The 14,503-nt window shown below is 36.9% G+C and overlaps 1 protein-coding gene across 2 annotated transcripts in view; it reads right to left on the reverse strand.

The window, feature by feature from the left end:
- Positions 1-1,419: 1,419 nt before the first annotated feature.
- The window catches only part of cyld (cylindromatosis (turban tumor syndrome)), a 31,104-nt gene continuing 18,020 nt past the window's right edge, over positions 1,420-14,503 (reverse strand). Inside the window, exons 6-17 of one of the 2 annotated variants that reach the window (XM_077228959.1) lie at positions 12,778-12,894; positions 9,049-9,440; positions 8,372-8,537; positions 6,762-6,903; positions 5,779-5,901; positions 5,521-5,612; positions 4,360-4,426; positions 4,116-4,248; positions 2,893-3,001; positions 2,622-2,740; positions 1,901-2,117; positions 1,420-1,744 (exon numbers count right to left, since the gene is read on the reverse strand). In XM_077228959.1, coding sequence (XP_077085074.1) covers positions 1,560-1,744; positions 1,901-2,117; positions 2,622-2,740; positions 2,893-3,001; positions 4,116-4,248; positions 4,360-4,426; positions 5,521-5,612; positions 5,779-5,901; positions 6,762-6,903; positions 8,372-8,537; positions 9,049-9,440; positions 12,778-12,894 — 1,862 coding nt within the window. In that variant the 3' untranslated portion in view covers positions 1,420-1,559. The remainder of the gene's footprint in view (positions 1,745-1,900; positions 2,118-2,621; positions 2,741-2,892; positions 3,002-4,115; positions 4,249-4,359; positions 4,427-5,520; positions 5,613-5,778; positions 5,902-6,761; positions 6,904-8,371; positions 8,538-9,048; positions 9,441-12,777; positions 12,895-14,503) is intronic. The other variant, XM_077228960.1, reaches the window with a different exon arrangement.

Below are 14,503 nucleotides of genomic sequence, written 5' to 3' on the forward strand. Positions count from 1 at the left end.
GTAAATATCCATTGCACATACACACCCAAACTGCACTCATTCCTCTTGCTTGTCTTCACTTCTATTTTAAAAAAAACAAACACATTTTACCAGACATAATCCCAAATGAGCAAGTCAAAAGCAGTGCAGCCATTACCACAAAAAGCTGTTTTCAAAATGGCGTTTTAATTTAGTTAACATTTAGGAGAACAGCACAGAGATATTAAAGTCCACCTGGCTTCATTTTACACAAGTACACCAGTCGTCATCCTTTCTCCCATTACAGCCGCTCACGGAGAATCTCTCCCATAGTGTACGGTTACATTAGCAGAGATTAAAAAACAATCCCAGTGCATGTTTCTTTTCATAGCTCTTCAGTTATAACCAGGCTGTGTAAACAATCCAGTAACCCATAGGTAAAGTGTGCATGTTACATCAAACCAGTATTTCGATGAACAGTGTTACTGCAAATTAGCCAACAGTGCTGCAGTATAGCGTGAGACAGCTCTTGCCCCTTCAACCTCAGCAGTGAACACTCAAACCAGAGCATGGCATTTACAAACAGGAACTTGAATCTGCTTTAAAACATGAACATGTCCTTGACTGCAATAATTTTTTGAATATCATCATGTTATCATAATACTTGCAAAAATTGACAAGTAAGTTACTGATACTTTTTACCACCTCGAGAGCATGGCCTGGGGAGCTGCTATTATTTTTTGATATTTAAAAAAACAAACATAATATCTATATTTATATAAAAAAATAATTATAATAAAATGAAATAACTCCTAATTCAACAAGAAAAAGCTCAATTATATTATTCTTCATATCAACAAAAATTGTGTGCTTAATCACCTCATTCGTCGGACCAGTGCATGGCAGTCGAGGGCTTTATGTATGTGAACACACCTGACAAAGACTTCACAGCAAAATATAAAGGCAAAAAACAGGGACTACACACAGTCCGTCTGAACTATGATTAATGCTGGATGCTGCAGTGCATTAAAATGGGTCGTTGATGAGTGGAAGCATTCAGACGGAAGGGAAACATCTCGTTTTGGTCCTTCATCCCAGGCTTCATTTACAGTGGTAGAGTATGTCGCCGTTTGGAGGGGTCAGTTCTGGCGGAAGGTGGAGAATGTTAAGCCATCAGGTGAGTGAGTGTCTGCATTTTGCTGGAAATTCTCTCCATGTAGCAAAAACGCCACTCCGAACTCTCAAGAGTTGAGCTCAGTCAAAGACGGCACAAATCAGAGAAAACAACAACACTTCAACAAACACACAAACACATATACTCCCACACAGTGCAAATAGGCTTTTTCCTTCATTGTCTTGATCTCGCCTTCGCTCATATGGCCGTATTTACCCTGCGGTATGTACAGAGATGCAGAAGAGAGGATGAGGCAACTGGACATGGGATAATCAATCTTGAGTGCGTCTTCTTGGGCACTTTTCTTCTTTTTTTTTTCTTCCTCATTCTCTCTTCACCACAGCCCCTTTGTTCCCTCGTTCCATAATCTCTCTCCTTCTCGGCCATTTTCTTTCCTACCTTTCCGTCCGTCTTTATTTCTCCCTCTCTATTTATAGAGGCTCATGGTAGGACTCTGGTACATGCACATATAGGCGTCACAGAGAAGTCTGCGTGCATAGCCCTGGATGTTCTTGGGGTCCAGCGCGTGGAGTTCCTCTGGGGTCATCTTCAGGTAGGCCCCTACTTCTGGGCACGGAGACACCTGTGGGATGTTAAACCCGTTCTGACCACCTGCCACCACAAACAGAGAAAATTAGTTAGAAAAAAAGCAGAAGAAAAAACAGTTAGCCACAGTAAATTCAATAAAAGGTAAGAATGGTGCGTCATTCAAAGTTCAAATGAAATCAAAAAACAATAACACAAAAAAGGTTTATAAGTCCTCTGTACCGTCGCGGTCAGCCATACTATCGAAGAAGAGCCAGGCCGAGTCTGCGGATCCGTATTTGACAAAGGCGACATAGTGGCTTGTCTCAATGCAGAGCACGGCAAACAGCTCCATCTGCTGGTGAGGGTAAGATCCCTGCCTCCACACTGACTCCTGCAGCTCTTTAGGGACAGATAACTTAACATACCGATGAGACTTACGCCGTGGGTGCAGATGTACCTAAAAGTCCAGGAAGTGAACACATATTCAGTGTCAAATATTTGGGAAAATCAGATACACACAAATATGCACACTAATCTATGTTCAATCACTGTAAGGAACTGTTATTGTCGTCTGAACTGTGTGTGTGTGTGTGTGTAAAACTTGAGAATCCCTACTTTCCGAGGACTTTTTGCTGGTCCTCACAAGGAAAACTGATTAATAAACATAATAAAATGTGTGTGTGTGTGTGTAAGGGGACAGAATATAAAGTGTGTACAGTATAAAAACCATTACGTCTATGGAGGTCTTCACAGGTATAGCTAAATTAATGCATTTGAACAATGATTTATTTGGAAAAGCCTCCATCTAGTGGATATCAAAGGTATTGCAGACACGATGAGAGCCAGAAGAGCACCTTTTTGCTTAAATGTGCATGTGTGTGCATGTGTGTGTGTGTGTGTGTGTGTGTGTGTGTGTGTGTGTGTGTGTGTGTGTGTGTGTGTGTGTGTGTGTGTGTCCTACCTGTGTATTGCACTTTTCACAGAACTGCTTTATCTTTCCTGGTGTGATGTCACAATCTTCGTAGCACTCTCTGCACTCGTAAAGAGCCAAACAACCACAGATTCGACATTCTCTAGGGGCTGACAGAAACATTTGTTATACCATTTTCCTTTAAATACTGAAAACGCATTACTATAAAATGAGTTCTTTATCTCAAACACAGATTCATTACTTTGGTATGTGGAATTTTATTCAAATAACTGCAATCCATTCAGTTATGGAACTGACTCACTGTCATCTAATAGATCTGTGATGTCAAGCTCCAAAGAAGGGAAGATCTTATTAAACATCTTAAAGTCCTTCCCAAAGCGAGGCATCTGAATTATAAGGCAAGAAGGGGCCTGGACAGAAACAAACAGAGAATAACATGACAGTCCCCTTCATTTGTCCTAAGCAACAATATTTAGATGTGTAAATTCTCCTCTGAATGCATCTTTCTCTTTTGATTTTGTGATTGTTTTATGTACTTATTTGGAGAACTTCAACATCTAATTTATAAAATAATAATAATAATAATAATAATAATAATAGTAGTAGTAGTAGTCATATAATGTGCAGTATTAATGTAAAAGTTCAGAAATAGTACCTCAAATTGATTTAACAATTACTCTTACACTTTAAAAAGTACACTTTAAAATATACTCAAATAGAAAACTTTCAAAATATTGTTTTTACTGTATTTTTGATCCAATAAATGCATCCTTTGTGAGCATAAGAAAGTTCTTTCAAAAACATTTTATACATTTTACTGACCTCAAATCTTTTAAGTGAGTTTATATATTAAAAAATGTAAATGATTTTTATTAAGATATTATAAAGAACAATAAAATATGGAAGTAAAAGTGTCCTCTCCACTAACTACAGTCAAACCAAAATTTATTCAGACCCCTTCAACAGTTCTCAGATTATCACATTTTATTCGCTATAGTTTCGAAAATGGTAATAAAATCTGACAAGAACTCAGAGTTATCAAATCAGTTGATATTTCACTGGTTTTGGCCATCCTTCTGTTAGACTGTCTCACAAATGAATTAGATTGAATAGCTGTCAACTGTCATGTGTTAAATTTGAGTACACAATTAGAAAATACCAATTTAGTTCCACCAATTCCCAAGCAATGCTTAATTTTGTTCAGTCTGTGGTATCAAAAGGTCGCATTAGCAATTAAAGAAAAAAACTTGCAAAACATGGTCAGGTCAAAGTGTCTGAATAATGTTTGGTCCCAAATGTCTTTAAATTTTACTGGTAGTCCACTGTAGGAAGAAATGTTGGGTATACTATGTCACAGTTTACTTTATTTTGCTATCCTCACTTACAGTACATACTGTAAATGAACTATAGTATCCTGCACCCACTAGTAAAAAAATATCAGAAATGATATCTGGTGTCTGAATAATTTTTGATTTGACTGTATATGGTTATCAATGATACAGAGCATCCCTTGTGTACATATACCTCTGCAAATTTGAGATCACTGTTGATGAAGGACCACTCCAGAAGTTGCTGGCTGGTTGGCACCATAACTTTATCTTTCTTGTCCATAAAGATTTGATAGAAGTAACAGTCCTGAACCTTCTGCCCTGCAGACCTGCAAAAGATAAGATAAAAGATAAAAAACACAAATTTTAAATAGTAGCTTTGTTGAGTTCCCAAATATGCTGATTCTAGCATGGAGATGAAGGGTGTGTGAGAGGCGCACCGAAGTTTGAGAAGAGGGTCGACTCTCAGGATGTGATGAAACAGGATGTTGAGGAACTCCTCGGGATCTGAACAGGGATAATAACTTATTTCAATTCACACCATACAAATCAAAATGCAAAATAACTTGAAACAATTCTTCTATTAATTTGTTTATTAATTAATTTGTAGTTAATACACAGACCTTAATAAAAGAAATGTATTTTTTTTTCTAGGTGTTTAATATATATCCCATTGGGGTCCCACATAATTTAAACATACAGTAAAATGAATATTTACCATTTAATACATATTTGGTGGTATAGATCATGTGTGTTTTGATGAACTAGGTTTTGAAAACCCCAAAAAAAGTAGTATCCTTATAATTAATTACTTTATCTGTAACAGTTTTTTTTTTTTTTTTGCTCTGGTTGTACAAAGAATGTAATGTTCTGTGTGTCATAACAGGGCTGTGTGTGATAGCTTTATAAAAGCACAAAGTGGACACATGTGTTTCAGTGTGGCAGCACAATGTTCCCAAAAACAGCAGGATGTACTCAAAATAAAAGTAAATGGGAAAAATACATTCCCAAACCACTTGGTATAATAATAACAGTTTTTGAGGGGCTACTATAGTATGTTTAACGTCTAAAGGTGATGATACACAGGGCAACTTTTTGAGCAATGTTGCTGGGCAATGTTGCCGTCAACGGGCAACCAAATGAGACACAGGGTCCACGACCGATCTAAATTATCCAGATAGAATGTATTGCCCATTTTCAATGGGAAAGTGCCCAAGCAACTATCACTCTGCAAGATTGCCCGGCAAGATTGCTCAAAATGTTGCCCTGTGTATCATCACCTTAAGAACAAGATCTCACATAACAATATTATGACAGGTCTGATATAGTTTTGCAGTCGTATTGTGTAACTGACTAAATTTGTTCTTCATATTTCATAGTATAGAGTACTGTTTTCCAAACAATACAATGTAGAATCAACATTTCCTGTAAAAAATCATGTGGATAAAACTAATAATGAATTCTCTATTTGTGCTGTTCCTCAATATTGCAGATGCTCAAAATGAAATTTTTATAGTGAAAATCATTTTCTGTTTGCACCTGCAGAGGGCAGTATCGATACATTTCTAATACAGTGACATGAAACATGAGACTTTTCTCACCCTTCTCTTCTGAAGTGAATCCTGATGCCGCCTCCACTTTCTCCAATATCCTCCTAAGTTTCATGATTTTAGTGGCGCATACGTAGCCATGTCTAAAAAATACAGATGAACATAGATTAATAAAAGATTATAACCAGGCCCATCAAAGAGAATAAGGTAAAAGAGAATTTGGATGAATATTTAGATGCACAATATTATATTGGCTAAGAGAGATAAAGCAGCCAAATAATGTGTGGTAATAAACTGTGTTTCACTCACATTCGTAGTGGATTGACTATCTCTGTGCGCAGTAACTCTTGAGTCTCTTTGTAATATTCTACATCAGTCTTGGATCTTGGCCTTAAGAGTACTGTATCCAACACAGAACTAAAAGAGAATAAACTGACATACAGAGATAGACAGAAAAATACATATTTACAAATGTAACATTAAATATTAGTTTATAATCTGTTAAGCATCTTCTATGCATTGCATGTCAAATGTAATATGTAATGTGTAAGGTATATACTTTTAAGTCTCTGTGTAGATATCATGGAGATACAAAGATATTAAACACTTGTGTGTAAGTCAGTGTGTGTGTGTGTGTGTGTGTGTGTGTGTGTGTGTGTGTGTGTGTGTGTGTGTGTGTGTGTGTGTGTGTGTGTGTGTGTGTGTGTGTGTGTGTGTGTGTAGTGTAATGATTTGACCTACATTATGAGGACCATCCTTATATTGTAGTGTGTATTCAGGTTTCAGGCCACAGCCCCAACATTATAAGGACATGTCGATGTCCTCGTAATTCAAAAAGCTAAATAAACATTCTAAATAATTATTTATTAAAAACGTAAAAATGCAGAAAGTTTTTTAGGGTAGGTCTAGGGTTAGGGGCTAGGAAATGTCATTAGCTCAGTATAAAAACCATTACACCGTAAATGTTATGAATGCACTCATTGGACTACGTGTGTGTGTGTGTGTGTGTGTGTGTGTGTGTGTGTGTGTGTGTGTGTGTGTGTGTGTGTGTGTGTGTGTGTGTGTGTGTGTGTGTGTGTAAAACTTGAGAATCCCTACTTTCCGAGGACTTTTTGCTGGTCCTCACAAGGAAAACTGATTAATAAACATAATAAAATGTGTGTGTGTGTGTGTGTGTGTGTGTAAGGGGACAGAATATAAAGTGTGTACAGTATAAAAACCATTACGTCTATGGAGGTCTTCACAGGTATAGCTAAATTAATGTGTGTGTGTGTGTGTGTGTGTGTGTTCACCAGAACAGCGTAGAGTCCAGATAGCAGGAGTTATAATGTCCTTGAATTCCTTTCTTCTTCCCCACCATAACCTCCAAACCGTCATTCTCCGTCCGAGGAGGAGTGTTCTCATTAACCACTTCACTCAGATAACCCCCAAAAGCTGCAGCAAAACATACTGATGAGTCAAATCAATCAAGTACTTTAAAAAAATGGTTTGACATCAATACATGTTAAGCTCTACTGACAGCATTTGTGGCATAAAGTTAATTACTACATATACCACAAATGTCAACTTCAACTTTCAGTTAACAAATTTAACAAAACAAAATATAAAAACATGCTATTTTCAGAGAATAGTAGTCACAAAACAGTTTTATTGTACATGTTAACATAAAAAAGTGACAGAATCACTACTCTTATCTGTGCAAAGTTTTATTCAAATTGTTTTTGTCATGGAGAAGTAAGCTTATGCATGATTCACAAAAGATACCAGAAAAGGATGTGGTATACACCTATCAGTGAACCACTTTAATCTTCAATGCAAACTTCACCCACACACAACCGGTAAGTAAAAATATTCGCACAAAAGAACTGTACGCATAACAAAAATAAACATTCCTTTAATAAAAATACTGCTTTTAAACCCTCTGGAATGCTGGTTCATTCACTGTTAAGTCAAAAGTATTTGTTACTTGTCTGCATTCGGCTCCAGCCCGCAAAGTCTTCGTAATGTAATTCTCATCATCAGCAAATAGTTTTAGCGCTCAAACACAAAGGTCCACTCGGTAGTGTGCAAGTGCCAAATACGTCTAACCATGCTCAGGGTCAATAGAGTATACTTTTAAGGGCTTGTGCTCTCAATAATGTGCTAGATGTGCAATATCTGCTCTAGATCAGGCCCTTCTTATCGGAGCACGCGACAACTCCTTGTCCAAGCTCTTGTTCGATCCAGACGGCGGGACTAATGTAATGCTCTCTTAGCAGGCCTTCCAGCATGCACTGTCAAATCTCTGCACCTGATCCAGAATGCTGCAGCAAGAGTGATCTTTAACAAGCCGAAGAGAGTGTACTGTACGTCACACCTCTCCTCATCAATTTGCACAGGTTACCTATAGCCGCTAACATCAAATTCAAGGCACTGTCATTTGCCTATAAAACGACCACTGGCTCTGCACCCCTGTACCTAATCTCAGCACTTCAGACGTATGTGCCCCCCGGAAGCTTGCGTTCTGTAAGTAAACGGTGTCTTGTGGTGCCATCCCAAAGAGGCACAAAATCACTTTCACTGATCTTTACCTGGAGTGTTCCCTGCTGGTGGAATGACCTCAATGGCTAAAGATGTGTCCGTCATCTAAGGAAGACCATCATCTATTTCGTCAATACTTGACCAATAACTACTAACACTTACTATACTATTCTGTACATCTATTTTTTATTTGTTAAAAAAAAAAAAACTGTGCTAGACTAACTGGGATTAGTCACAGCACTTACATATAGTTGCCCTATTGTTGGATATTCCTTTGGATAAAAGCGTCTGCTAAATGATTCATGTAAAAGTAAACAATACTGTAGGCTTATCATAACCGTGTGCACTGACACATCTATGACACTTGAAGTGTGTTTATTACCTATGGAGTTGCATCGTTCTATGGGGTTGGGTGAATGATGTAAGGATGGGAATCGTGAGTCTGGCCTGCAACACTTCAGTTTGACAAACAGAGCTTTCTTTGGTGGACACGTGAAATAACGAATCCCTTTAAATGTGCCATCAGTGCAGCCCACACACTCCTCCTCCTAAACACACACATTAGAAACAAACAGTTTATAATATAGCAAATGTAAATACACTAATATACACTACCTTTCAACAATTTGGGATTGGTAAGAATTTTTTATCTTTTGGGAAATAAATCTTTTGGGAAATATGCTCAGCAAGAATGCATTCATTTGATCAAAAATACAATTAAAACGATAATATTGTGAAACATTATTACAATTTAAAATAACTGTTTTATATTTTAATATATTTAAAATTATAATTTATTGTTATTGATTCCTGTGAGCCATATCTCCAGTTTTCAGTGTCACATGATCACTCAGAAATCATTCTAACATGCTGAATTGCTGCTGAACAAAAATGTCTTATTATTATCAATGTTGAACAGAGATTTAATGCATCCTTGCAACGTATTAATCTCTTCAGAAAAAAAAAAATCAAATTGACCCAAAACGTTTGAATGCTAGTGTTTTTATATTCACTTCATAATAATGTTACAGTACACCAAACATGCATGAATCTACTGACCAGCTCTAGACCAGCTAGTGGCTCTTGTAGTCCTGGAGGTAGACCAACCCAACGGATGACCCCACACAGCGGTGGGTTCTCTTTGACCTCCACCATTGACCCGACCTCTAACCCTGGCTGGCTTTGTGGTGGTGATGGAGGCCTCTGGACAGGCGTGGTAGCAGGTGGCAGGACCTCCTGCTGCTCTCCCATCACTGAGCCAGCAGACAGGGAGAGGGGGCCGTGGCTCATGCTCCCATTGGGGCCAACTTTGCGGCTCAAGCTGAAGGGCAGGGAGTGGAACTTGTTATCAATGGACACCGAAGGGGTTGTGGGTGGAGCTCGAGAGGGGGACGAGCTTGGGTTGAAGTCTGGGGGCATGTCCGTCAGGGATTTGGCCGGGTCCTCACCGACTATCAAGAAACAAAGCCAAAGAAATGAGAGTCTGTACCAAGAGGTCATAATAACCAGAAAATGCATCAGTGTGAAGGACCAGGAACTGATCAATCAATATAAACCATCAGATGACATCACAGCTAATGTTATGAAATTACAATAAATGGTTCAAATGGCTTAAATGAAACAGTTATCTGTCATTACGGAGATTTACATTTATACACTGCCGTTCAAAAGTTTAAATGGGTCATATTCTAAATCAACTAATCAAGGCTTCGTAAAAGGGCATAATACGTTTTCATGCTTGATTGTTCAAAAAAAACATTATTTTTCACATATTTTAAATTATTACAGCCTCTCTCCCCAGTCTGGCTCGAACACGCTGATTTCGATAAAACCCCTCCTTTCGAAATATGAAATGTGCGGTGATTGGTTAGCTGGCCCAGTGTGTTGTGATTGGCAGCACTTAGCGTGTGTTAGCGTCTCTCCATAACTGCGATTTCTTCTCTATTGTAAATATGAATGTAATTTTAAAGTTTAAAATTTAAACCAATCCGAGACTGATTCAGATCCTGGCAATGTTAACGAACAAGAGGATCGTGCAGAACGGATTTCATGCACAGACTTTACAAGCACGGATTTCACAGGTGTCAGAGTGGTATTTTTTATTATCATTTTTTATTATAAATTATAGATAGGATGTTATTCACCATTTAATTGTGATATTTGTCGGAAAACTAATACAAACAGTAATCGATCACAAAACCATGGTTAATTTTCCTAAGGAAAGACGGTGAACCGTCTTACAAAAGCAAGAGCTTAAAAAAAGAAACAAGCTGTTCTCCATTAAATGTGCAGCGCCCTGATAAACGCTGGGACTATAATTTTTAGGAACAGTGTTTAAAGTAAATTAAGCACTCTAAGTTCGTCAGCCTTAAGCTGGTGCGATTTTTGCTGTTGTGCGAGCTCACAGGCGATTTTTTTTCACTCATTTTTTTCTGTCTACAGGCTGTCCCCTATTGCCAAATCATACACAACCACGCCATATAGGCTACATTGATTAATTTTGTTAGGCTATAGCTCACTGGCTGCAACCATACAGCGTGTGCACACACACACACACACACACACACACACACACACTCTTTATCTCTCCCTAGTTGTTTCTGTTGAAAGGAATGGCTGCTGTACTCTGCTTTTCAACAAATCATTTGCAATCAAATCCTTTTTTTTTTCTTTTTTCTATCTGAAGCTATAGCAGCAACATTGAAAGCTCCAGTCTCTGTGTTTAGCGCGAAAGTTCATTCGATTGCCGCCGGCTCACCGTGCAGCACAGACGTGTGGTGTACCAGCTGCTTTGATGCGATTATCAGGTTAACTGACTCGTAACGTGTGCAATATCTCAAGACCTCCCAAAGGTCCGAACTTGCACAGTGTACGACCGCCTTTAGGAACGTTGTGGAAAAAACTGTGTCTCTTTGACATAGCGACAACACTGTCTTCTCTAATGCAGCTCAACCAGGACCTTTTTTTGCATATTCCGTGGGCGCTGATTATTTAAATGAATAACGTTGTGACTTCACAAGATCCGGAAAAATCATGTTGTAGTCCAAACAAGTCGTTGGTTGTAGTTCTTGAAAAGGGATTCTGTAAAATAAAATATCTCTTTGGAGTGGACTTTGAGCTTTGTAAACTTGCTCAAACAGCAACATTACACAGTAACTAAAAGCATAATAGGACCCCTTTAAGGTTGGAAAGATTAATAAATAAGTTTGGTAATATTTTTGTAAGAAGTCTGTTATGCTCACTTAAATGCTTTTATTTGATAAAATACAGTAAATAGTAACAGTAATAGTAACTAGTAATATTGATAAATATTAATAATAATATAATTCAATTGTTTACTAATTTAATTTTTTTTTTAAATCTGTGATGGCAAAGCTGAATTTTCAGCATCATAACTCAAGTCTTCAGTTACATGATCCCCCAGAAATCATTCTAATATGATGATTTGGTGCTCAATAGATATTTCTTATTATTATTAATGTTGAAAGCATGATTAAAAAAATCTGTATTCTTTGATGAATAGAATGTAAAAATAAGCTGTTCATTTTTACTTTCAATTCATCAAACACTGGAAAAATGTATTATGTTTTCAACGGTTTTCAACATTTATAACAAGAAATGTTTCTTTGAAATAGAAAACATTTGTCACATTATAAACGCCATTACTGTCTTTTGATCATTTAAAGTATACTTTAAAATTATGAATAAAAGGATGAAGAATAAAAGGGTGAATTTCATTTAATAAAAATCTTACTGACCCAAACTATTGAACAGTAATATAGTGTATACTAAACCACATTTTAGCCAAAATATGATGTCCTCTCACAGCTGATCAGTGCTGGTTATTTTCTCCTCACTGAAGCACATACCAACACATAAAATATGAAGATATTGGTCAACATTGTTATGCGTTGCAGGAAGAAGTCACTATAGGAATCAAGCATAAGAATTGTGGTGAACAGACAGCCTGGTGAAGGAGAACAAAAGCAGCACAGGCCACAAACACAACATAAAACCCATAACCAATAACAAGCCACCCCTGCAACACCCTCCAATAGTGCATGTTATTATAGTGTGATATGAAATATGAAATAGTTACACAGATGAAAGCAATGTTATAAGGAATACAATGTCCCAATATGGTCAACGCCAAATACACATACACACATACAAATCACAAACATTTACACAATGGCTTGATTGTACCAGCAATACCAAATATAAAAGGCTTTGACAAACCATACAAACATAAAACTAGTCACAAATAATAATGTGCTGCAACTAACAAATTAATGCAGTTTACAAAAAAAATTATATATAAATAAATTAAAATACTAATAATAAATACTAATAATATTTTTTTAAAAAATACTTAATTTAAATTTAACTTTTTTTAATTAATTAATTTTGTATTGCCTTATAGCTAAATTTAGTTGAAAACTGAATATGAATGCAAGCACAAATGTCTGTAGTACAGAACATTCAGAAAAACTGAGATGTTAATTTGCTGATCAATGATGTCATGCTATGAGGTCGCATGCCACTCACGTCACAGTGAACCAGACTCCCAATAAAAGATCTCAGCAGCAAGTTGCTTTTAAAATTATAACTGATGTATTCAAAGGCATTGATTAACATGTGATGACTTATTCATGACAAGATTATTAAAGGAACCTAAAGTGAAGAGAGCTCTAATTTTAGGGGAGATATCTGAAGGACGGCACCTTGCTGTTAAGATGTTTATCATTAGAGCTCAGCAGTCTTCCATTTGTACTGATTATTGATTACCTTCATCTATGTACCATGTGCTTTTGGCTTTGGACTGGGCAGGGTGATCGACCGAGCTGCCATTTAGTGTATAATAAAACTCAGACTTGCTCCTGCTGCCAGGCTGCAGGCCTAACCCTGAATAAGAGTCACGATAGGAAGATAGACAGTAAATAGTGTGTGTGTGTGTGTGTGTGTGTGTGTGTGTGTGTGTGTGTGTGTGTGTGTGTGTGTGTGTGTGTGTGTGTGTGTGTGTGTGTGTGTGTGTGTGTGAGTGTGAGTGAGTGAATGTGAGTGAGTGAGTGAGTGAGTGAGTGAGTGAGTGAGTGAGTGAGAGAGAGAGAAAGAGAGAGAGAGAGAGAGAGAGACTCCAAAGCGAGTCATACAGTGTTCAGCAAAGCTTATGTCATATCCAGTTCATGTTAAGATAATAGAATATGGTTCTAGAGAGGGATAAAAAAACTCAAAAACACCATTTCCTTAAAGAGGTCATGACATGGATTTTTTAAAATTAATTTTTTTAAAATTATTTTTTAAAATTTAATGTTTCTTTAGGTTTACTTATAATGTTTACAATGTTTAATTTTTGCTCACAAAACAAACAAATATATATGCAGAGAAATTATTTTCAACCTTCATTCTGACCCGCTGTCTGAAATTATCCCGTTTTATAGAGGCGACTCCTTTAAGGCTTGTCAGTAAACGGCCACTATTATGATTTTTGGGGACCGATGCCGATACCGATATTAGGGAGTAAAAAAAGCCTGATATCGATATATCGGCCGATATTATTTATGAGTATATTATAATACAGTAGCAGTATTATTTATATGTATATTATAGAACAGAACCAGTCAAAACTTTGGACACACTTTCCCATTCGTGTGTACAAACTTTTGACTGCTACTGTATATAGAATACAGTATACACAAACAGAATATATAAAAACATTTTTTGCAATGACCACTCAAATGTGGTGATCAAACACTTGTGTGACAAAGATATGTAATGGAGGCAGGGTGAATGATAGAATGAGAATGATACATCTGAGCTGTAACCAAACTAGTTTGCATTGCATGTTCTATTCTATATTATATTATAAATACTGTTGCAGAATCTTCACTAATGACTTTGTCTTTTTATTAAGTCACGTTATATTAAAAATAACTTACATCAATACATATATAAAAAATGTCATTTTTCAATCATCTCCTATTATTAGTCTTAATTCCTCTAGTCTCTACCAGTGGAGGAAGTACTCAGATCTTTTACTAAAGTAAAAGTAATAATACCAGTACTTTACAGTACTTTTAATTAAATACTATTTTAAATAAGTCAGAAAAATGTACTAAACGTGGAACTACTCAGTATGCAAAATGGCCCTATATGAAATGTTATGATTATATAAATGATTGAAATTTTATTGCTTGATGTTGTAACGTAGCGTTATATGCTTTAACACTGTGTCTACACCAGATGTGGCTGTTGTTGCTCGCTTCGCAACAGCTGTTTACCCTGGACGTGGCAAAGCGCCCGTTACAAAGCATTTGTCCTTCGCGTCAGTAAGTCATAAACAGAATGAGGCGTAAGTTTACTGTCGGAGGTTTGTCGCTCACGTCACGCCGCATCAAGTGTAGACAACATCACTGATTATAATGGTTTCAACTGTCTTTTGACGCATTGCGTGTCTTAACGGTAAGTTGCTAACTAGTTACCAGTGTGAGTCTGTTGAATGGTGATTTAACGC

The sequence above is a fragment of the Siphateles boraxobius genome, unplaced genomic scaffold, assembly GCF_051911475.1.
Source record: "Siphateles boraxobius isolate OS27281-9 unplaced genomic scaffold, OSU_SipBor_1 130, whole genome shotgun sequence".
Lineage (NCBI taxonomy): Eukaryota > Metazoa > Chordata > Actinopteri > Cypriniformes > Leuciscidae > Siphateles > Siphateles boraxobius.